The sequence below is a fragment of the Sus scrofa genome, chromosome X, assembly GCF_054392235.1.
Source record: "Sus scrofa isolate SSC_HxYL_T2T_F1_AM1 chromosome X, Sscrofa_HxYL_maternal_Yorkshire_Landrace_v2.0, whole genome shotgun sequence".
Taxonomy (NCBI): Eukaryota; Metazoa; Chordata; class Mammalia; order Artiodactyla; family Suidae; genus Sus; species Sus scrofa.
This window is the reverse complement of record NC_139401.1, coordinates 116703183-116726882: the sequence shown is the minus strand read 5'-3', so window position 1 is coordinate 116726882 and position 23700 is coordinate 116703183. Positions and strand designations below refer to the sequence as shown.

Sequence of the window (23700 nt, the reverse complement as noted above, 5' to 3'; positions counted from 1 at the left end):
ACTGGGAATTTCTACAGACATTTATGGCACGGCTTTTGGCTTCGGAGTTCGTCTAGGGTCCCAGTGCTTACTCAGTCACTAATTTAATGTGCATTGCTCCACTCTGAAATCTTAAACCTGTAAACCAAAGGCATTGGGACTAGTTACTCTTGAGGTCTAAACACTTGGGAAGTGACTTGGAGAGTGGCGGCCCCAGAAAAAAAGGGCCATACAGGTGGGGGGAGTTGCAAAAGCAAATTCGAGTGGCACAGGTAGCTTTTGGCCCGGGGATGCCACATGTCTGTAAACCTCCTGAAACTGTGTAAAGTGGTATAGGTGTGTGTGCATTTTCCTGGGCAGGGTTCATAACTGCATCAAAGTCTCAGAGGGGTCTGTGACACACAAAAATTAACCCCTATCTTGATCTAAAAAGGCTGGGGGCACATCTCCAAGGCAGGAGGGGAAGCGCAGTAGGGGTTGTGTCTTTTCAAAATCAGTGGAGGAGTTTCTCTAGTTCCTTGTTAGGAATCTTGGCTTCAGGGGCCCTTTCTATAGTGTCACACAAAGAAAGGTTCCTCAGAGCTGAGAAGCCCACTGTGAACTGCCATATAGCAAAATAATGCCTGAATAAACTATAAACAATGGTGAGAAGCTGGCCTTGCATTAGGAAGAGAATAGAGCTTTACTTCGGAACGCTTTATCTACCTCATCTGTAAAGTAAGGGTAAAACCTCAGTCTTTTTTTTTTTTTCAGGGCCACACTTGTGGCATATGGAAGTTCCCAGGCTAGGGGTCTAATCAGAGCTGCAGCCAAAGGCTTACACCACAGCAACGCCAGACCCAAGCCATGTCTGCAGCCTGCACCGAAGCTCATGGCAACGCTAGATCCTTAACCCACTGACTGAAGCCAGGATCGAACCCGCATCCTCATGGATAGTAGTTGAGTTTGTTACTGCTGAGCCATGACAAGGCTCAATCTTAAGAATGAGTAAAGTGCAAACTACTCTGGAGAGCAACCTGTATAAGCCAGGGGAGGCTCTCACATTTTTGAAAAGAAAATCATAGTGGCTAGATTTAAAGCTGAACCCAGCTTTAGCACCATCCTAGGACCAGCCAGAGCTGGTTCGAGCATACTGCTGCTAGGTTCAGAGGTTAAGAATATACAATATTTAATTATTACCCCGACTCTTTCACCTGGTTGTTTATGGTTGTATCTGATGTGATGGATTTAAGATCATAGGCGAGAGCAACTTTCCTCCACTCCAATTTAGGACTACGTAGTCCTTGGTAAGAAAATAAGGATCCCCGACAAGTGTGACCGGAGAAATGCGGCAGGGAACATCCAAAGGTATCTATCTTGTCTGATTTGAAGGAAATGGGAAACGACACAGAATACACTCCAATTAAATAGATTAAAAATGCCTTTATTTCTAAAATGTGGCTTTACACTCATGGTGTGCTAAGCCAGTTTTGGAACTGATCCTGCAGCTCGGAGTAAAACCGGGCCAGTGGAGGAGCAGTCGGGGCTCCTGGTTCCGGGCACCGAGGTGTGATTATTCAAGCAATCAATGTACAGAGTTTTGCTTCAGCTGTTTTTTGTGACGGATGGAAAGTCGTTTTGGATTCCTCTGTACGACAGAGAGGTCCGACCTTGAGGAAGACCGGTAGCCCACATCCTCTGCTTTTATAGGCTTAATGATATGGCCTGGCTTGGTGACAACCTTGGGCATAGTCAGCTTCTGGAAGGCCCTCTGGGTGTTCCATGTAGATCCTATAGGGGTCTGGATGGTCCTTTCAAATTGCTGATGGTGTGTGAATGGATATGGAAGCACCCGTACCTGGAAAGGAAGGCAGAGGGACTTGGCATGAGCCAGGCCTGTAAACTTTTTTTTTTTGCCTTTTCTAGGGCTGCTTCCCGTGGCATATGGAGGTTCCCAGGCTAGGGGTCGAATCGGAGCTACAGCTGCCGGCCTACGCCAGAGCCACAGCAACTCAGGATCTGAGCTGCGTCTGCGACCTACACCACAGCTCACGGCAACGCCGGATCCCTGGTTCCTCATGGTTCCTAGTCAGATTCGTTAACCACTGCACCAAGACGGGAACTCCCAGGCCTGTAAACTCTTAATGGCATCTGGTCAGGAAGTTTTATTTTTAGTACCCAGGCCACGGCGTTGCATGATGGCTGCAGTGAGGGAAGTTACCGAGGAGCCCAGGTAGCCCCACTCATGCCCCCATCCTACCTTAGGACTGCCTATCTGCTTGATGACATTCTGGAGTAGAGGAGCCTAATTGGGACTGGGACCTCCCTTCCCCCAGGCTTACCCAACAATCTAGGGATTGAAAAGCCACCTCAAGACGGCCCCTGCAGCTGTAGGAACACTACAGCAGCCGTGGGGTTGCTGGCTCCCGGTGGGTCTTCCTATACAACATCGTGGCTGCAAGACACACCCGAGCACTGGTGTATCCCTGCGGAGTTTATGACTCGGCTACCCTCTTCACACTCTTAATCCTCCCCTTGGTTCACAGGATTGATGGGTCTTTCAGTGTCTATTTTTTAATTAATTGATTTTTTTGCCACACCCACAGCACATGGAGGTTCCCAGGCCTGGAACTGAACCTGTGCCGCAGCAGTGACGATGCTGGATCCTTAACCCGCTAAGCCACTGGGGAACTCCAGGACTGATGTTTCTTTTTTTTTTTTTTGTCTTTTTTGTTGCTATTGCTTGGGCCGCTCCCGCGGCATATGGAGGCTCCCAGGCTAGGGGTCGAATCGGAGCTGTAGCCACCGGCCTACGCCAGAGCCACAGCAACGTGGGATCTGAGCCGTGTCTGCAACCTACACCACAGCTCACGGCAACGCCGGATCATTAACCCACTGAGCAAGGGCAGGGACCGAACCCGCAACCTCATGGTTCCTAGTCGGATTCGTTAACCACTGCGCCACGACGGGAACTCCAGGACTGATGTTTTAAGGAAGCTAAAGATTTACTCCTGAATCCTGAATACTGCTCTTAGCTTCATTCTCTTCCCAAGTCTCATTTCCTTGCCTAGTACTCTTTTCCACTCTCCCACAGCGCTGCCTTCAGACATTTAAATAATCATTTGGAGTTCCCGTTGTGGCTGAGCAGGTTAAGAATCCGACTAGTATCCATGAGGATGCGGGTTTGATCCCTGGCCTCGCTCAGTGGGTCAAGGACCTGATGTTGTCACAAGCTGTCACAGATGTGGTTTGGATCCAGGGTTGCTGTGGCTGTGGCGTAGGCCCCAGCTGTGGCTCTGATTTGACTCCTAGCCTGGGAACTGCCATATGCTGCGGATATGGCCCTAAAAAGGAGGGAAAAAAAATCTTCAAACACTTCCCCAGCGGCCAAAGAGGAGGAAAACGACATAAGCAGAAAAATGAGGAGGCTACCGTCAGTATCCTTTGGAGATACTCAATGGAATACTCAAGAGCAGCTGAATACTGGAGTTCCCATTGTGGCTCAGCAAATTAAGAACCCAACTAGTATCCATGAGGCTGCCTCACTCAGTGGGTTAAGTATCCGGCGTTGTCGTGAACTGTGGTGTAGGCCACAGACGTGGCTTGGATCTAGTGTGGCTGTGGCTGTGGCTGCATGCAGCTCTGATTCAACCCCTAGCCCAGGAACTTCCATGTGCCGTGGGTGCAGCCCTAAAAAGAAGAAAAAGAAAAAAAAGAGAGAAGCTGAATACTTGCCGGGCAGTCCTGGTGGTAGTGAAGGACACAGATTCTTTAGGTTAAGGGAATGTCTTAGTGGGGTTGATAGCTAGATCCATGCATGTCACCCCGGGCGGGCGGCTGGGGCGGGGGCGGGGGGGGGGGTAGAGAAAGAAAAACAAAAAAACAAAAAACCCCCCCGCCTGGACAAAAATTTAAATCTCAGAGGGATTTTTTTCCCCTTGGGCTCAAAGTGCTTTATTCTATTGCACGCTGGGACCTGCAGTGTATAGCTTATTCAAAAGATGAGGAAAATCAAGGCAGATTCTTGGAAAGCTGTTTGTTAGTTTTGCTGTGACTACACTAAAAAAACAAACAGATAAGACTCCTGGAAGGATGGGTGATCTTTACTGAGTTCCACACTCTGCCCTTCACCTAAAATCCTGGCCTGGTGGAGTACCCCTTTTCTCTTCCTCTTATCACACAACTGCCTATTCACTGCCTATTTTCTGGTTTCAATTTCTGCAATTGGTTCACTAAATAAGATCAAGAGAGTATTACTGAAATGATATTTTCTTCTCTCTGTAACTATTAAATAAATAACCCCCACCCTTTTGGAAGGAAAAACAGAGCTAGCTCATTTCAACACTCAACTAGCTGGGGACAGATCTCAGGGTCACAGACTTTCAGAACTGAAGGAAACATAAAGGTCAACGAGTCTAATCTCATCCCCGAGTCCCCTCTACACGCACTCGCAACCCCTTCTCTCTCTGGACTGGCAGAAAGTTCTTCCTTGACCTGAACTCTGCCTTTCCTCTAACGTCTTTATGGGAATGCACGTGACACGACAGCCTTCAGTGTACTTGCAGCCCATCGCGCTCACATTTGCTTCTCTTTTGAGTAAACGTCTCTAGCTCATTATCATATGACAATTTTAAAATCCTTTCACTGTCCTGAACGAGAATTGGACACTGTCTTCATTTTTCTTTCTTTTTTGGGTCTATTTTGTCTTTTTAGGGCCGCACCCGCGGCATATGGAGGCTCCCAGGCTAGGGGTCCAATCGGAGCTACAGCTGCCGGCCTACGCCACAGCCACAACACCAGACCTGAACCCACAGCTCATGGCAACACCGGATCCCTAACCCACTGAGCGAGGCCAGGGATCGAACCCGCAACCTCATGGTTCCTAGTCGGATTCGTTTCTGCTGAGCCAAGACGGGAACGCCAGTCTTCATTTTTCCTAAGATGCAGCTCAAACCTGTAGCCTCTGAACATCACCTAGCCTCTGAACATCACCTGGACTAGAAACACAAGCCTGCAGAACAGCAGTTCTTAGTTTGGCGAGAGCCAATTGCATCAGAAGTATCTGGGGTACTAGTTGAAAATGCAGATTTGGGGGCCTCGCGATTGCTGCAAAGATTTATCCTTTAAGTTTTAACCTTCCTCCCGGACAGTAATTAAAACAGCAGACTTGATCTGGAATTATTATTCATCTCAGAGCCAGTCAATGGAAACAAGAATAGATCCGACTCTTGCACACATGCCTCCTGACCACAGGGCACTAGAACGCCCGGCCCACGCAGGGCAGGCCAGCAGCGAGGAGCTCTCTATCCCTCACCTGATGAGCTGCCGCATGGATGTTCCGCTGCTCACTGATAATCACATTTGGCAAATTCTTGTCTTTTCTTGGCGGACCCTCAGGGGTTTTAATGAGAAACCTGGAAAGCAGAACAGCAGGACATCTGACTAAGAGCATTAAGGACTTAGTCAAAAGGGCAGAGAGGACTCAGGAGGGTGAAGTGGGAGAACCTGGTGCCCTTCTGACAGGCCTTCCTCCCTGTTCTTACCGGCGTCTCTTCTTGGCACTGGGCTTCAGGCCCACACCACCCCACTCGCCCCAGCCAGGCAGAGTCAGGTCCACGTCCTTTGGCTTACTCGCCTCCACAGCTTCGCGCTTCTCTTTCAAGAAGTCTCTGATGACATCATCCCCAGCAAAAGCTTCCTTTATCATCTGCCTTTGATCTCTCTCTTCTTCATCTTCCTGGGAAGAAACAAGAGCTACAGCTTGCCTCCCGAGCCCAGGTTCGTGGCAAGACGGCCTGACTGTTGGGTCGCGACATTTTAGCGCCCCCTAGGGGGAAGTGTGGAAACAATGATGGTCCTGCACTAGAGAGCCATCCACAGTCCATCAGGCTCCTAGGGTACATTTGCCCGGCTCACTATCATATGGCACAATTTCAAACTTTCAGTCAGGAAGCTGCGGGGTGGGGGAAGGGATGGCCTGTATTTAGAAGGAAGAACTGAGAGGAGGCTCAGCCAGAATGTGGGAGTCCTCCAGCTTATGTCCCTGAAAGACAGGCATCAGGGCTACTCACGTGAGCAGTTTCAACGACTGAAATCGGGGAGCCCGGGACCATTTGAGATCCCATGAGCAGAGCCAAACACTGGTTACAGCTCGGTGACTCTCCTTCAAGTTGTCCTGCCTGGCCTCTGGTTAGAGCTTTGAGCGACTCCCTCTTTCCTCTGAGGCCTTTAAATCACCCCAGGGAGGATTTGGTGGCTCAGGATTTAAGATGGGGGAGTCTCAGTGGCACCCACATATTTGCATCTATTTCAACTGTCCCTGGGACCAGCCTGGCCCCTTACTGTCCCAGACCTCTCAACTCCCGCCATGGGCCCCCAGCACAAAACTTCCGTGATTCTACTCCTCGTGCAGGGAGGACACCAGCTCTGATCCCCCACAATGGCCCATGACCCTGCCTCTGCTCACCAACTCCTCTACTGTCGTGGGAACTGCCAAGGACTTCACGGAAGGAGACTTTGTGGTTAGGAGGTTCTGGAGATCTATCATTTGCTCCTTCCTTTTCTTCTCCTTGGGGGTAGCACCAAGATGATTATTTGGGTTCGTCTCCAACTGCTGCCCTTCTACCGCAGCTCGGGGAAGCTCCTCATTTTGTAAACACCCTTCTCTGCCCAGCTCCTCCAGCTCGTCCAGAGTCTGTGCTCTCTCTGGCCTCTGCAGCAACAAGGGCTCCTCTTCCTCCTCGGCAGGCTCCTCTCTCTGGACCTGCAGGACTGTCCCCTTCCTCGCTGCACTCACTTCTTGCCTCCCGGACCGACGGTTCTCCTTGTTGAGTCTCTGGGCCAGTGCCCTCAATTCGGATAGCACCTCCTGGCTGCTGGAATCTGGGGCCAGAAATGAAAGCTGTCAGAAAAGGACGGTGGGAGTTGCCTTGTCAATGAGTGTTTTCTGCGACCCAAGCCGCGGCTGTGGCAACGCTGGATCCTTAACCCACTGCACTGGGCTGGGGATCGAACCAGTGCTGCCACAGTGGGAACTCCCAATGAGCGTTTATGGAGCCCTCACTGGGTGCTAGGCACCATGGAAGAGCCTGGCAAGCCTGGAGGAAAACATGGAAGACATGCCAACGAGGACAAAGAGAGAAGATGCCATCGATGGATGTCCTGGCAAGTTTATGAATCATGACCTGTCAAGTCGCAGACAATGGAGTTTAGGAGTTAAAAGCAGCATGGTGGGAAGCAGATGTCCTGGCTCTTAGTCCCAGCTTTGCCAGTGACTCACTGTATAACTGGGGCCGTAGCTTAATTTCCCCACAGAGTAATAAACCCTGCTGGGGAAGATCACCCCAAGTTCCAAATTTTTATTATAAAAGCTGTTTTTAGCAAGTGGCCTCTGAATGTAACTTCATTATAATTTACATTGTAAATTCCCTATATGTAAAAACCTTATCCAGTGTTGTTTTATCTTAAAGAAGTATTTCACAAATTTACTGTGAGGTGGCTCACACCCCAGCCACCAGCACCATTTGAGCAAATACCGCTCGTCACTCAGAGCCCGAGGGAAACATGGCTGTGACACAATTCTAAACTGTCTTTGCATTGACTCAAGTTGCCACCATTGCCAAGTTCATCCTGCTCTCTAACTCTGGCTTGAAGCCATTGGAAGAAGCCACTTAGATCTGGCCTGAGGACACATATATGTCTTTAAGGATCAAGTTCCCTTGCGCATTTTGTTTGGGGTCCATGCCTTCCCTCTATTTTAGGACACTATTCTCCCCAAAAGGTCTGGGATCATACTATTTATTTATCATGCAAGGAAATCCAAATTCGCTTTTCATTCTGCAACCAACTGTTCTACATGTTTAGCTACATGGCCAGCTTTTGAGGGGGCTTGAGGGGAAGCAGCTGGTGTCCCATGGTTGTGGAGAGGCTGCCCTGCCATCCTGGCCTGCAGTGCTGCCTTGCACAATCTGCTCGGAAATGACTGCTCCTAGTCATGAATCCCAGAACTCTCTAGCTGAAAACCCAAAGTAAAGGTCTTATGATATATAAGTTCATGGGCCAGGGATCGAAACCTTTGCCACAGCAGCGACAACATCAGATCCCTAACCTGCTGTGCCACTAGGGAACTCCCTACGATATGACAGCTTCTAAATGAGAACTCTTTAAAATAATTTTTTTTTGCCATGGAAAAACAGATTCTTGCTGTCCTCTAAGTGCATCATTCCTACAGGAAATATAATTGGACCTGAGAATCTGTCCAGATTTAGGTGATTTCTGAATGTAGTTCGTTTCCTAAGCAGGTTTTATAACACTCTGCTTTGTCCCCAGAGCAGGAACTCTGATCTGCCTCAAGGGTGCTAAGCTTGTCAATATAATATGCATATCGAGTCTGAGCACGGGGTAACAAGTCTAATTTACCTGGTACCTTGTTGAATCACTCAGTCCTATCAAAAAAGTCACACCCCGTATCAACTCACATCAACCAGCATCACGGAGTGCTAAACATGCCACTCCTACCTACTTCCCAAACAAAACAGCAAACCGCAGCGATGATTTGAAGACATTTCATAATGTCTCAAAATACACCTCTGTGTCTGTGGGTGAGAATGATTTCCAGATTCGCCAGCCCACCACATGCGCTTCTCCCTAGTCTGCGGTACCAGTGATGTTAACTCCTGCCCTTCCTTCAAGGATCGTGCAGCTGTCTTTCTGAAGACGGAACACATGCCGGAGAACCAGCAGATGCCCGCTTATTAAATGCCTTTGAAGAAAAAGGATCATTACGGATCTCTCTTCTCTCTAGGGACCCAGGGCCTTCTCTTGCAAGTCCCTAGAGCCTAATCACTCAGGTGTGGGTGGACCCAGCTTCCCCTCAGCCGGCTAAGAGCACCCCCAAGGCGGCTCTGCCCTCGAGCCCACCCCCTGCTCACCTTTTGTTTCTGGGCTGCCCACAGGCCCGTTGAGTCCAGACTTTTGTCTAAGCGATCGCCTTTCTTCGAATTCCTTCAACAGCATGTCTTCCTCTGCCCCTGGCCCTTCTTCCTCGCTTTCAGAAGCCTCATGGCCCGCAGGCTCTGCACCTTCTTCAGGGCCCTCCTGGACCTCGGCCTCTCTTGCATCACTGGAGTGATTCCTGAACATCCAGGGGTTTGGTCCGTTCACCTTCACCTGCACCTCGTTCACCACGTCCGGGACAAGGGGTTCACCCTCTTCCTCGGCGCCTCCCTCCTCTTCCTCACTCTCGGAGGCCCTCTGGATCTTCTGCGTCAGCTCTTTGTTCCTGGCCAATTGCTCTTGCATAGCCTGGCGAGCCTGGAGGAAAAAGTCACAGCCCGAGCACCCTGTCATTAGCGACCGCAGTAACACCGTTCCGGGGCCACTTCTCAAAGCTGCCTCCTCTCCATTGGACTTAAGCATTTCTTACTGGTGCCTACTGTTTAAACTGCACACGCACCACTGTGTTAACAGCTATGCAATAAAACGGAAGACAAATTCTTTGTCCTCAAGGAGGGAACATGTGAAATAAGGGTAACAGAAAAACAACTCCTCTCCCCTTCCACTGGACTTGCCTTCAATGCTCTTTTGTTTCCCTTTCATCTCTCCTTTTCCACCTTGTTCCTGGTCATTTTCCTCTCTGCCTTAGAGATTCTGATGCCTTTTTAGATTCCTGGTTTTCCATTCATCCTCATGGCTCTTTCCCAACTCTGCTTCTGCTAGCATCCTTATGGACTGATTTTCCTTTCTTTCCTCCAATTCCATCTCTTCTCTCACCCTGATGATCTCTTACCTCCAGGTCATATTTGGCCATAATTGCCTTTGACTTTGCCCATTTCCCACTGTTCTGGTGCTTAAGGCTCATTCGCTCCTGGAAAGAAAGGGCAGAATGAGATCCTTATCGTTTTCCGGGGAAAGCTGCTCCAAGGGTTGGGGGCCAGAGGCTGCCTCACCATCATTCTGGCCTTTTCGAGTTTTTCCAGTTCTTCCAATGCTGCTGCAGGATTGACCTTCCGCAGCTTCTCGAACTCTTTTAGGGCCTGCTTGGCCTTTCCTTTTTTCAGAACTTTATGATACCTATAGGGTGAGAGAGGTATGAGGGAAGACACTGAGCAGAAACACTGCTGCCACATGCACAGGTGCCCCTGCTGCACATGGGTTTCCCGATGCAGGGGCCGGTCCGAGACCCGTAAGGACTGGGAGGGCTCAGTCCTTGCAGCCCCCAGGGGTAGATGGTTCCCTTTGCTTCTAAAGTGCAAGGGAAGAGCAGAACAGGTTTCAAAGAGGCAAGAAGGCAGGAAGGAAGCCCTACTGGCCCCCACAGCTGGAGAGCTCAGAGCCCATTCAGCAGAACCACTCCATGATGCCCTGGAAGGGAGAGAAAGGGACTGAAGACGGAAAGCCAAAGGGGAGCGGGCCCTCCTGAAGCAGGCAAAACTCTCTGATGCTGGTTTGAGGAAAAAAGGCCAGCCACTCCTCTTTGGGACCTCTCCTTCGTGACCCCAGCTGCCAGGGGAAAGGCTCTCTCTCTCTCCTAAGGGCGCGTCACGTCACTTTCTTCCATGGAACCCAGGGCCGGTTCACAGGGGCCTCCTTACTTTTTGCTTTTGATTTTCTTCTCTCTTCGAGCCCTGGCCTCATAGTAGGACTGCAGGGCACGTGCCCTCTGAAGCTCTGCTCGGCGCATCTTCGCCTACAATGAATGACATTTACGGTGACCCCCGGGCTTGAGAGCAGATGCGGGGAGAAACAGGGCACACCTGGGTGGGCCAAAGGGCCCAGCACACTCACCTCTTCCAGGCTCATGGCTTTGAGAGAGGCCTTTTCCACGGGAGTCAGTAAAGGGTCTGTCACTGGCTGCTTGTTCTTATGGAGGAGGTTAAAAATCTCCTGCTCCAGGGGAGTTCGTGCCTTCAGGAGGTAAGAGAACACTCTTAAGTTTTGAGTCGTGCTCCTTCAGTCTCCCTCTTTATGGTCCTTTGGCCATCTACTCTATGACACTATAACTGGATAGGATTAGCTGTTACGGCAAGAGAAGGGGGTTCCAGGCTCCCTGTTCGGCTGTGTAGATAAAGCCTTAAATTGTATTCTGATGTAAGGTAACTTCAGTAGGGGTCTCTGAGGCTATGCTCTGATATTACTGAGGGGATCACTCTGGGGTCGGATTACCAATATACATAAAACAATACCATTCTTTTAAGAATCAAAACAGGCTGTCCCTAAGGTAAAACACCAGCAGGACAGAGGCACAGCACTACCAAACTGCCAGTCTTGATAGCTGCAAAACCAAATAGTGTTATATATATATTTGAAACACGTAACTCTTAAAGGTAGGAACCTCAGAATCAGATCAGTCTCCTTTTAAGAACACTTCTAGAGCAAAGGGAAGCACAAAATGACACTGCCTTGAAAAACATGACCTTCGTGTAATTAGCCGGCTTCCTGACAGCTCAAATTTAACTCTAGTCAGTTTCCAACTTTGGCTCCAACGCCTCAGTTTCCAGTTAACTCTGCAAGCTGGGTGGTGTCCATGTGGATGAAAAGAATGGACCATGCACCAGTGACTTCACATGTCAACCAAAGATCCCATTTGCTGCTCGACTGATATTGTGAGGATGGCTAAAATAATCAGGCTGATCATGTCATGGTCTACTTTGGCAAGGCACAGAGACAGCTCTGGGCAACGGCCAGTTGCAAAGCTCATGCACACAGTTTATGTGGTTTTCTCCAACAGCCATATACATCATGGTCAGTGTTAAACTTACAAATATCGGGACAAATGCATAAACACACGTCATCACATGTTACACGGCGCTATCGATCTAACCATAAACCTATTCTACTGAAGAGTAAAGGTGCATGTTCTTCCATTTCTAGCATCTGCAGTAGTGATCAATCACAGGCTACAAAGTGATTTATATTACAATGTTGTAATCTCCCTCCAATTCAATTCAATTTACAAACATTTATCGATTGCAGCGACATTCCAGGCACTTGCTCGGGGTGCTAGGAATACACAATTAATTAAGATAGTTCCTGTCCTCATAGGGCTCATCGCCTTTCAGAAGAAAGAGACACATGTTCCACTAACAGAATAATGGGTTAAATGTTAGTCCATGGCAATCACAGAGGAAGGAGCAATTAATTCTGATTAGGAGGTGGGTTAGGCTTGGGGAAGGAAGAGACTTTTTCAATTAGGCTTTGACGCAAAAGCACAATTCTGTAAGGAGGGGGGAAAGCCAAACGGAGAGATGAGTTTATGCAAAACCACAGATCAAGGGAAAGGAAAGTTATGTCAGGGAACAGTGCAGTGTCCAGTGTAGCTAAAATGCCAGGTGCTCCTGTCTTATTCTATAAGTGGAGAGCCTTTGGAAGGATTTTAAGCAGAAAAGTGGTCACTGGCTTTGTGTTTTGGAGAGAAAGTCCTGGAGATTGTGTAAGGGGTTCTATGGAAAGGGTCAAATGAAAGGCGAAAATGAAGATGAGGTGAGGAACCTGGGATCTTTGAGCTATGGCCGAGACAGAATTACAGAATTACAGGACTAGCCCCTGCCTGGGCTGGGGAGGGCTGGCAGCTGAGGGGTGCAGGAGGAAATCAGATGCTGAGGCTTCCAACCTGCATGACTACGGTAGGGAGTTATGCTATTGACTGAGTTACACCATGAAGGTGGTGGTACAGACTTTTAGGGTCCGAGGGAGGACAATGCCAGGCTTACTCTGTTGTGTACGAAGTTTATGTGCACAGGCGAGACCCAGGTGAGACCTGCCGGTCATGTGGAATATGGGCTTGGAACTCAGAAGGATTTGAGAGTGATCTGTACCATATTTACAGAGCAAGAATAAGAAGGACTAAGAAAGGAGTTCCTGGTGGCCTAGCGGTTAAGAACTCGGTGTTGTCACTGCTGTGGTATGGGTTCAATCCCTGGCCCAGGAACTTTTGCATGCCACATGTGGCCAAAAAAAAAAAAAAAAAAAACCCCAACCAAAAAACTCTAAGAAAGTCTGTGGAGGGAGTGGGATGGACTGGGAGTCTGGGGTTAATAGAGGCAAACTATTGCATTTGGAGTGGATAAACAATGAGATCCTGCTGTATATAGCACAGGGAACTACACCTAGTCACTTGTGATGGAACATGATGGAGGATAATGTGAGAAAAAGAATGTATGTATATATGTATGAGTGGGTCACTTTGCTGTACAGTAGAAATTGACAGAACACTGTAAATCAACTAATGGAAAAAAAAATCATAAAAAGAAAAGTCTGATAAAAAACTGAAAACAGTATAACCGGGTCGCTTTGCTGTACAGCAGAAATTGACAGAACATTGCAAATCAACTACAATTAAAAAAACCCTGAAACAAACAACAGGACTACGTCACAGAAGGGAGACACGTTTTTAACCATGTGATCTGTCTAACAGGCTGAAGACACAGCAGAGGGCCTGGGATCTGGCCATTGGGAGGTCGCTCGCTAACACCTTGAGAGAAGTTTCAGGAAGGAAGTAGGGGAAGAAGGTGAGAGGACCAGCTCTTCCCAAAGCATGTTCCTCATCAGCTGACAAGACTTACTTCCTTCACCCCAAGCCCCAGAGCATATTGAGAAACGACGAAGGTTCGTTCAGAGAACACTTTGGGAAATGCTAGTGGGGCCGGGGGGTTTTACCGTACATCATTTCTAGCACTTTGCAGTTTACAAATGCTTTCTCATACGCTGGGCCCTTTAATTCCCCTCAGCTAGAGTCAAATGGAATTTTACCAAGCTGGACCAAAACCACACGTGCAGACTTTTCGGATTCTTCATCTCCAAAAATATGAGTATGCTGCTAAGGTGTGGCCAGCCAGAGAGCGCCCCCGGACCTAAGTGTTCCCTGATTTCTCTGTGCCACGCTGCTATCATTTCTCAAAAGTGAACCTTAGAATGAATGGCACCACAGGTTCGGGTAGAGCATCTGAGCCGCATGCTGCCTCGCACGGGGAGTGTCTGGAGAGCAGAGGCTGAACCATTCTCAGTGCAACACCCCACTCCCCCATCTTTAATGACCAACGCGCCACCTGCCTGCCACCTCCAAGACCACACCCGCATTTGGAAAAAGCCACGTGCGGAACACTGTGAGGTAGCGCACGACTACTTTTTTGATGAAAAAAAACCAAAAAACAAAAATGAGGTAAACATAAATAGGACCATAAAACTCTTTAGATTAACAACAACAAAACAAGTATAAAAGTGGTGACTTCTGGGTGAGTATGGGGGTAAAAATGAGCAGATGGGGGACAGGGGTGGGGTCAGACTTTTTGCTATATATCTTCTATACTTTATAATCCTGTAAATTATATTACCTCTTACATTTTTTTTCCTAAAGTCTCCCTTCCATCCTGCAGCCACACTTTAAACCTGATCTCTTTTTCATGTGGAAAAGGAAGCATCCTAGAAAGAGAATGGTGGTGACTTCAACAACAACATCAGAAACAGCTTATCCCCGTAATCAGCAACGACTTGTTCGATTTCTAGCTGTGGCAGCAAGCCATGTTTACTTTGCTGAGCTTTAATTAGCTCACTTTCCTGACAAAGAGGACATCATTTTGGGATGCAAAGAAAGCAGAGAAGCATCTAGCCATGGTTTGGGCGCTGCCGTTTTGGACAATTTTTCTACCAAAGACACAACATCCCACTACAGACTCCATAACCAATGGTGTATTGGAAAAGAAACGCTAGCTGTTCTGAAGCTGCTCACAGACTAAAAATTGAGACTTGAGGGACCAACACGGGATCACTAACTTTAACTTTTGCCAATGGCGTAACTGCTGTTCCACCCCCTCCAACCCCATCATTTAGTACCACCATCATTTCAGAAAAGAAAAGCTATTTCTACACCATTAACGTGGAAAGAATAACCTCATAATAAAAAAGCTGGCAACCTTACACCACCATACTCACAAATTATCCTTTCACTTCAGAGAGATGAAAAATTTGCCCGAGACCAGTGTTTGGGGAACCCAGCTCTACGATCTTTCTTTTCTGCAGCTCAATCATAATGGGTTACTTGCTAAAATTCTAGTCATTATCAGCCGTCTGCCTTATTTTAACGTGGTATTCTTCCCTTTTCAAGCAAACTTTGGTTCTGATGCTCATATATCCTCACTTAGGCACCATTAAAGCTGCCGAGTTCCTGATTTTCCCCAGATCAGAATGTGGCTTTAAAAAAAAAAAAGGAAACATCATTATGTCCCCTCTCTACTGGCAATCAGATGTGGTAATACAAAAACATGGAAATAACCATGTAGTGGACGCTCCAAGCTGAGGAAGTGCGCCTGCAGAACCCTGGTTACTGCCTGCTGCACGACCCCCGCTCGCCCGGCCCCCTCCCCTTCTGATGCTAAACTAAAATGACCTCGGCTGGCAACTGGGCTTCATAGGTACCAGAGCAGCCGCAGGCTCTGCCATTTCCACGCTGTGCGACCTCACCTTCTAAAGTGCGCTTTCCTCGTGTTGCACTCACCTTCCAGCCACTGAGCATGTGCTCGATGGGAGCGAAGGCCGACTGCGGCTTGCTCAGGGGAAAAACCAGCTGCTCTGCTTGCCGGTTCTTCAGAACGATGGGATCCCATTTGGAGAGGACTTGTGAGGTTTTATTGAATGCCACTTCCCTGTGGATCTGAAACAGGCAAAGCACACAGAAACAAAGAGCCACAAAATTAAGCCTCAAACTCAGAGGTCCAGCAGGAAATTAGGAGGCCATGTTTCTTAGTCCAAGAAAAGAATCAGGATGCTAAGAGATGAGCTCCCGCTTACTTCTCGGGACTGGGCTTGCCCTGAGATGGGTTTTAATCTTTTCCAAGGTGAGGCAGGCACAACTTGCCCTCCTCCCGTTTTCCAGGCCTTCCTCTCTTCTCTTCTGACCCTATTTTTTCCTTGTCAGTTCAATTTCTTCCTCTTAACGGACCACACCTTCTTTGACTCACCCGCTCAATCTCCTCTCTGTGAAGGGGTAACTCCACAGTCTTCTTTGATTTGACTCTATTCAACTGCTTTTTCACAGCGGCCACTGAGGATGAAGTTTTTATGGGCTCGAGCAGATCTGAGAGGACTAGCTTTTCTCCTGATCCTGTAGAAAGGCCAAACTTTCTGGTCAGACTGAGAAGTGAGGCAAAATTTCAACATCACACAGAGGGAAAGCTCCATAGAAAGTGCTGGTAGACGGGTGGGCGTGCGGGGAGGCAGAAGAGTTCCATGACTTCGGTCACTAGCCAGAGCCGCACCCCTGCTTTCCCACAGCCTCAAATGTGTTGGAGGGTGGGAGAGAGAAAACGATTTCTTTTTAACAGTCAGTGGCTTTTCTCCTGGTCTTTCTTTTCTTTTTTTTTTCTTTGCTTTTTTAGGGCCACAACCATGGCACATGGAGGGTCTCAGGCTAGGGGCTGAATTGGAGCTGTAGCTGCCAGCCTATGCCACAGCCACAGCCACAGCCACACCGGATCTGAGCCACATCTTTGACCTACACCACAGCTCATGGCAACGCTGGAACCTTAACCCACTGAGTGAGGCCAGGGATTGAACCTGCGTCCTCATGGATACTAGTCAGGTTCTTAACCTGCTGAGCCACAATAGGAACTCCTCTCCTGGTCTTTCTGCTTCCAGTCTCACACCACTGCAATTCATTCTTCACAAAGCAGCCAAAGCATTTTTTTCTTTTTAGGGTAGCACCCTCGGCATATGGAAGTTCCCAGGCTAGGGGTGGAATCAGAGCTGTAGCTGCAGGCCTAAGCCACAGCCACAGCAATGCCAGGTCCTTAACCCACTGAGCAAGGCCAGGGATTGAACCCGAATCCTCATGGATACTAGTCGGGTTCATTACCACTGAGCCACGACGGGAACTCCCAGAGTGATGTTTTGAAAATGCAGATCATAGCATGTCATGATCCTGCTGAAAATCCACAATGCGCCCCACTGTGCTTGGAATTACACCAATCCAAAGTATACAGCCCTATGGGATCTATGTAAACAGTTGCTGGCATGCGGGGCAAATTCAAGTTTTGACTTTGGAACATTCTGCAATTAAAAAAAAATTCAATCTGCATTAGTTGAATCCACAGATGTAGAACCCACAGATACAGAGAGGGCTGACTATATTAGTTTTGTGTCCCTCTAAAGCCCAGCTTTATTTAACAAAATCTTATTCCTGGTGACAGGGGAGGTGGGGAGGGAGGGAAGGAGGCAGTGAGGGGGGAAAAATGTCTTAAAAAAAGCTGAGCAACACTGTACTAGGTGAAGGTCCTTGAGTATGGAACTTGATTTCTCTGAGCTCCAGCAGGAGAGATTATCTGCCCGTCTGAACTCGATGCACTGTGAAAACTGAAGTTAAAATGAAATCATGAACATGACTAAGCTAGAGGGGCAGCTGTCTTCATTCACATCCCTCTATCCTAGAGGTAGCTCTCAAGCTTGCTGGGAGACCATGACTATGGCTTTCTAGGCTTTCGTCTAGAAATGGAAGAAATTCAAGAGCACCTGACTACCTTTCTTCACCCCCCTCACATGTAAGCGAGTATTTAGGGTGTGATTCATTAACCACATCAAAAACTGTTGCGGGGGTGGGAGGGGGGTACGGGGGGGCGGGCACAGGAGAGTGACCGGTTATGTTTTTGGAACTCTACAAGTTCCGAGCAGATGGCTTCCTTGGTTAATTAACTTACCTTCAGAACTGACATTGAACTCTGACACCTTCAGACTAGCCTCAGATCTCTCAGTCAGCTTCTGCCTGAAATTAAGCAAAACAGAATATAGAAGGAAGAGAGATATTTTGCTGGGGAACAAACAGTCCTCTTCCAACAAGGCTTTGGTTTCATTTCTCTTCTAGAATTAGGTTTTGTAACAAAGCCACCAGGAAATCTGTTCCTAAGCTGGACGTGGTAGTCTAATCATCTGTTAATGTAGACTCAGCCCCTCACAAACACAAGGCAGTACAAGGTAGGTGTAGTGAAAAAGGTATAGGACTTCGATTCAAACATATCTGGATTTGAAACCTGGATCTGCCACTTATGAGCCCAGTGACTTTGGGACAAATCGATTAACTTCTCTAATGGGGATAGGTAATGCCCATTCAATGCTTCAAAAACTCTAAGTGTGGATTAAGAATCCAAATGCCTACCACCATAACAGCTATATAATGCTTACTATATGCTAGGCATTCATTCAAGATCTTTATATTTAATAACTTGTCAAAATGTCACAACAACCTTAAAAGGTAGGTACTATTATTTTCTTTTTTCTTTTTTTAGGGCTACACCTGTGGCATATTGAAGTTCCCAGGCTAGGGGTCAAATCAGAGCTGCAGCTGCAGACCTATGCCACAGCCACAGCAACGCACGATCTGAGCCACGTCTGTGACCTACACCACAGCTCACGGCGATGCCGGATCCTTAACCTGCTGAATGAGGCCAGGGATGGAACCTGCATCCTCACAGATACTAGTAGGGTTCATAACCCACTGAGCCACAACAGCAACTCCCTAATCTTATTTTCTAGTTGAAGACACTGATGTGCAGAGAGGATAAAAAACTTGCCTACACAGTCTCCAAAGTATGTGCTCCTTTTCTTCTCCGTTTCAAATTTGTCTGCCTATTTTTAAAAATTGTATTGGAATATAGTTGACTTACAAAGTTGTGTTAATTTCAGTAGTACAGCAAAGTAAACGAATTATACATATACACATGTCCATTCCTTTAACAAATGGGGCCTAATCAAACTTAAAAACTGCACAGCAAAAGTAAACCATTAACAAAATGAAAAGACAACCCACAGAATTGGGAAATATATCTTTGCAAACTAAGCAACCCAACAAGGGATTAAACTCCAGAATATACAAACATCTCATACCACTTTACAGCAAAAAAAAAAAAAAACAAAAACAAAAAAAAACAAACAAAAAAAAAACCCAAGCAACCCAATTAAAAAATGGTCAGAAGATCTAAACACATTTCTCCAAAGTCAGAGAGATGGTCAAAAAGCACATGAAAAGATGCTCAACATCTTGAATTATTAGAGAAATGCAAATCAAAACTACAATGAAGTATCACCTCACACCAGTCAGAAAGGCCATCATCAAAAAGTTACACACAATAAATGCTGGAGAAGGTATGGAGAAAGAGACCCCCCTACACAGTTGGTGGGAATGTAAGCCAGTGCAACCCCTATGGAGAACAGTATGGAGGTTCCTTAAAAAACTAATAATAGAACCACCATGTGATCCAGCAATCCCCCTCTTGGGCATCTATCTGGAGAAAACCATAATTCGAAAAGATATATGCAACCAAATGTTCAGTGCAGCACTGTTTTTATAATTGTCAAGACATGGAAGCAGCTCAAATGCCTATCAACAGAGGACTGGATAAAGAACACATGGTACATAAATACAGTGGAATATTACTCAGCTGTAAAAAATGAAACAATGCCATTTGCAGCAACATGGATGGACCTAGAAATTACTGTACTAAGTGAAGGAAGTCAGAGAAAGACAAATATCACATGAGATGTGGAATATGTGGAATCTAATAGAAATACAATATAACTTACAAAACACAGATTCAAAGATTTCAAAACTAAACTTATGTTTACCAAAGGGGAAACGTGGAGTAGGGGATACATTAGGGGTTGAGACTGATATATACACACTACTATATATAAAATAGACGGGTAACAAGGATGCTGACAACTGCATTTACATTGTCTTAGGCACTCAAAAAAATGTTACTAAGTCTCATGGAATCAGCTAGTTAATAGTCTGTCCAAATTGAAGGGAATATTACCTATTTTTTCCATCAAGGGAACTGATAGCTTCCAAAAGCTTTTGATGCTTTCTTTCTCCATCACTGTCTCCCTAGAAATAGAAAAGAAAAAACCATCACAATGATGAGGGGAGGGAAAAGACAGCATGGAAATTGAGGTCCATGTTCAGTCCTTCATTTTTTTGGTCAGTGAGAACTGGAATCAGATGAGGTCTGGTGTGCAGGCATTCCAGCTGGAATGGAAAGAACTGCTTCAAAAAACCAAACTCCCTCATTAGAAGGAACACAAAGCCTTAGCAACCAGGAGCTAATGTAATGCCTCTGCCTTAACTTGTTTTGAGAAGAAAAATGCTATGAGACCTAGCTGAATTATGTACATGTCAGATAATAAAATAATTCTCTATGGAAATTCAAATTTGGGAAATAAGGAAATCTTACAATAAATAGCATGTGTTTTGGCCTTATATATTCATCCTAAGCAACCTGAGGGCGGTGCATCCCATATACAATCCTCAAATTCCCATAGCACTTCATATACACGAAACACTAAATACAAGTATCCTCTGCTCTTTGAAAATTTGCTTTACACCACTTTGGCCTCTCTTTTTTTCTTTCCTTTTCTTTTTACAGCCTCACTTGCAACATATCGAAGTTTCCAGGATAGGGGTTGAATGAGAGCCAGAGCTTTGGGCCACGGTACAGCCACAGCAACAACAGATCTGGGCTTCGACCTATACTGTAGCTTGTGGCAACACCAGATCCTTAACCCACGGAATGAGGCCAGGGACTGAACCCATATCCATATCCTCAGATACTATGATGGTTCTTAACCCACTGAGCCATAACCAGAACTCTACACCACTTTGCTTTTCACAAAAGACCTACATTAGTACCTGCTCTTGCTAACTGAACGAAATCTGTCTTTTTTTTTTTTTTTTTTTTTTTGGTATTTTCTTGGGCCGCACCCACGGCATATGGAGGTTCAGGCTAGGGGTCTAATTGGAGCTGTAGCCACCGGCCTACACCAGAGCCACAGCAACTCGGGATTCGAGCCGCATCTGCCATCTACACCACAGCTCATGGCAACGCCGGATCCCTAACCCACTGAGCAAGGCTAGGGATGGAACCCGAAACCTCATGGTTCTTTTTTTTTTTTTTTTTTTTTTTTTTTGTCTTTTTTGTCTTTTTGTCTGTTGCTGTTGTTGTTGCTGTTGTTGCTATTTCTTGGGCCGCTCCCGCGGCATATGGAGGTTCCCAGGCTAGGGGTTGAATCGGAGCTGTAGCCACCGGCCTACGCCAGAGCCACAGCAACGTGGGATCCGAGCCGCGTCTGCGACCTACACCACAGCTCACGGCAACGCCGGATCGTTAATCCACTGAGCAAGGAGCAGGGACCGAACCCGCAACCTCATGGTTCCTAGTCGGATTCGTTAACCACTGCGCCACGACGGGAACTCTGCTAACTGAACGAAATCTGAAGAGGATTTTTTCTTTTACCAAAGGAAAGAAAAAAAGAGAGGCCAAAGTGGTGTAAAGCAAATTTTCAAAGAGCAGAGGATACTTGTATTTAGTGTTTCTTTTACATAGAATCCAGCATTTGTTTTGCAGCAAGTTGTTATAGAGGCAGCACACATCCCAAGTGGCACCACCAAGCTCTTTCCCAGGAAATTACACTCAGCCTCTCAGCATCAAACTGCCAAAGAACTGTTTCTATGAGGATCCATGCTTTATCTTAATTTATTTTGTCCACCCATTGGCAAGATGTGTCCTCAGGTAGTTGCTTCTTTGCTTTATGCCATTCTGGCTTATGTGAGGTTTTGTAGGAACTGCTCTACTTTTGGGTAGTTGTAACTGTAATTTGTTTGTGAGATTTGAACAAGTATGAACAATGTTGCCACCCCTTTCCTTTCCAGGAACCTCAGTTTACCCTAATTTTGAGGCAGAAGGGAAACTGGAGAAGGCAGTGCAGCCAGTGTCACCCACCTCATCTTCACTGGTACTCAAGGAGTAGTCTTTTGGCAAATCCTCTAGTTCTTCCTGTTGGCTTAAAGCCAGAAGGCTGCTAAAGGAGACGAAAGGGAAATAGTGTCACTTGAAATAACTTTTCTTATATTGAAATAATCTCTAAAACATAACTTCAGTTCTCAGTACAAAACAGATTATCCCCTGGAAGAGGTGCAAATCCAGCCGTGTGAGCATTTTTGGAAATTAGTCAAGACAATAAATTTAGACCACGGAAGGCAGGCATCACCTGAAAGAGGTGAGCAGTGGTTAGTAGCACCCATATAGAACTGCATGCAAATGAAAAAGATCTAACACTCTTCGGTGATTGACTGGCACCGCATTTCCCACCGACCTCTGGGGGTGAGGGGTGTAAAAATGTCAGACCCTAAGGTGGCAGAAGACGTTGTTGCTAGGCAAGGCAATTCCACCATTAATATTTATAAGCATCCTCCACACTGAAGACATCTGTATAGCTGCAGCTTACTCAAAAGTGACATCTTGATCACTTGTTCTCTGGGATAGGGAAACGGGAAATGGGAAGGAAGCAGCTGAGTATACCATTTTCCCTGGAGCCTGTTTGACAAAGTAGGTGCTTAACTAGGGAGACTGGTACCCAGAAACAAATTATAGTCTACCATTACCTAACAGTATATGTCAATCTTCGCAAGGTAACCATTACTGCACAGATTGTATTTACTTCCCCTGGGGGAGGCATAAACGATCACAGAAAATGTCGTGGATGACTACAGTTAGCAAAGGTTTCCAAGAAAAAGGGAGTTTATAATGCAGGCACTGCCTGCGCGGAGGGTTTCGCTCTCTAGCAGCTACAGAAAAAAGGAGTCACGTGACTCCTCGAGGAAAGTGCAACATGTTAACTTAGCTGGAGAGGGAGAGGCCTCGTCAGGACCAACCGGGATGACACTAAAAAGCTAAGGAGCAGAGGGGGCGAATTAAATTAAATTAAAAGAGCTCTAAAGGATGGATCACGGAAATAGTAACGAATGGCGAGGTCTTGGGAGGAGAACAACTGTCGCCAGTTAAAAGGAGGACTCCATTTCTCAAAAGCCGGGGAACCCGGCTTCCAACGAGACCCAGACCCACCCCTCCCGTCTGCTACCCCTCACCTCTTCGCAGCCTGGCTCGCGCTCATCTCGGCAGCCTGTCTCTCACATGGGCCAGGAGCGGAAGCCGAAAGGAAAGCAATTTCCGTGCCGGCCGCAAAGCAATTTCTGCTTCCGCCAATCACGCGCGACAAGGTGCGTCACTTCCGGCCCGCCCCTGAGGCGTGCGAGAAACTGGAGCCACTTCGGGAGGGGCTTGCGGGGAACCTGGAGGCAGGAGATAAAAGCTTGTTTAGCGGGCGGAGCCTTGCTTTCCCCACCCACCCCTCGACTCGCGGGCGTGCCAGAGTCGATCCTCCTCGCCCCGGGTTTCCACGCGGCGCAGGTGTGCGAAGGTGCTGCGCTGTCAGGAACTGGGTTGAGCCTTCCTGTCCCTACCTGATCCAAAAGGAAAGGCTCTAGCGTCCGTCCGTGATCGACAGCGCCCTGTGAGCCTGCCGCTGGCCAGCTCTAGGCTTGGTTGACCGCCCAGGAAATGGCCAGCTTTGTACTAGGCCCTGGCGATCCGACGGTGGACAAAGCAAGTTTCCTCTCTTAAGGAAAAATCCCCTTTCACCTCGAGCCCCCTTGTAATTGCAGCTCTGAGTTCCTACTTCCCTGTGTAACAAAGTTTCATCCAAGAATGGGCTGTGTCAGTGGCCGCAACTTCCTTATCTCCCATCAACTTTTAAGAATTTTTCTTTAATTAAAAAGAATTTTTTCTTTAATTAAAAAAAATTATGGGGCATTTTGGCTGTGGCGCAGCGGATTAAGGATCCCTCGTCTCTGCAGCGGCTTCTGGTCGATTCCTGCAGGTTGATCCCTGGCCCCAGGAACTTCCATATGCCATTGGTGCCTGGGCG

At 47.2% G+C, this 23700-nt stretch overlaps 1 protein-coding gene and 1 long non-coding RNA gene across 4 annotated transcripts; one reads left to right on the top strand and one right to left on the bottom strand.

Annotated features, from left to right (window-relative positions):
- Positions 1–1386: 1386 nt before the first annotated feature.
- On the bottom strand, positions 1387–22968 carry UTP14A (UTP14A small subunit processome component). Of its 3 annotated transcripts, none has more exons than XR_014835166.1 (15): positions 22862–22968; positions 21717–21795; positions 19755–19825; positions 17643–17707; positions 15912–16054; positions 15449–15604; positions 10744–10863; positions 10551–10645; positions 9906–10029; positions 9746–9823; positions 8889–9270; positions 6425–6840; positions 5594–5695; positions 5273–5372; positions 1387–1816 (listed from the first exon to the last, which is right to left on the bottom strand). XR_014835166.1 is itself a non-coding variant. In XM_003135366.5 (15 exons), exons 1-15 carry the CDS (start codon positions 22885–22887, stop codon positions 1544–1546), a joined length of 2322 nt encoding a protein of 773 aa, XP_003135414.2. In that variant the 5' UTR covers positions 22888–22968; the 3' UTR covers positions 1387–1543. The 3 variants fall into 3 exon arrangements, 2 of the variants coding, with proteins under 2 accessions (XP_003135414.2, XP_005673956.2); XM_003135366.5 differs by having other exon boundaries at positions 5502–5695; XM_005673899.4 differs by having other exon boundaries at positions 5502–5695; positions 21717–21792.
- LOC106507039 (uncharacterized) lies at positions 13373–14871 on the top strand. The gene is made up of 2 exons (XR_002340620.2): positions 13373–13563; positions 13686–14871. It is a non-coding gene; the product is annotated as an uncharacterized LOC106507039 (long non-coding RNA).
- Positions 22969–23700: the final 732 nt, after the last annotated feature.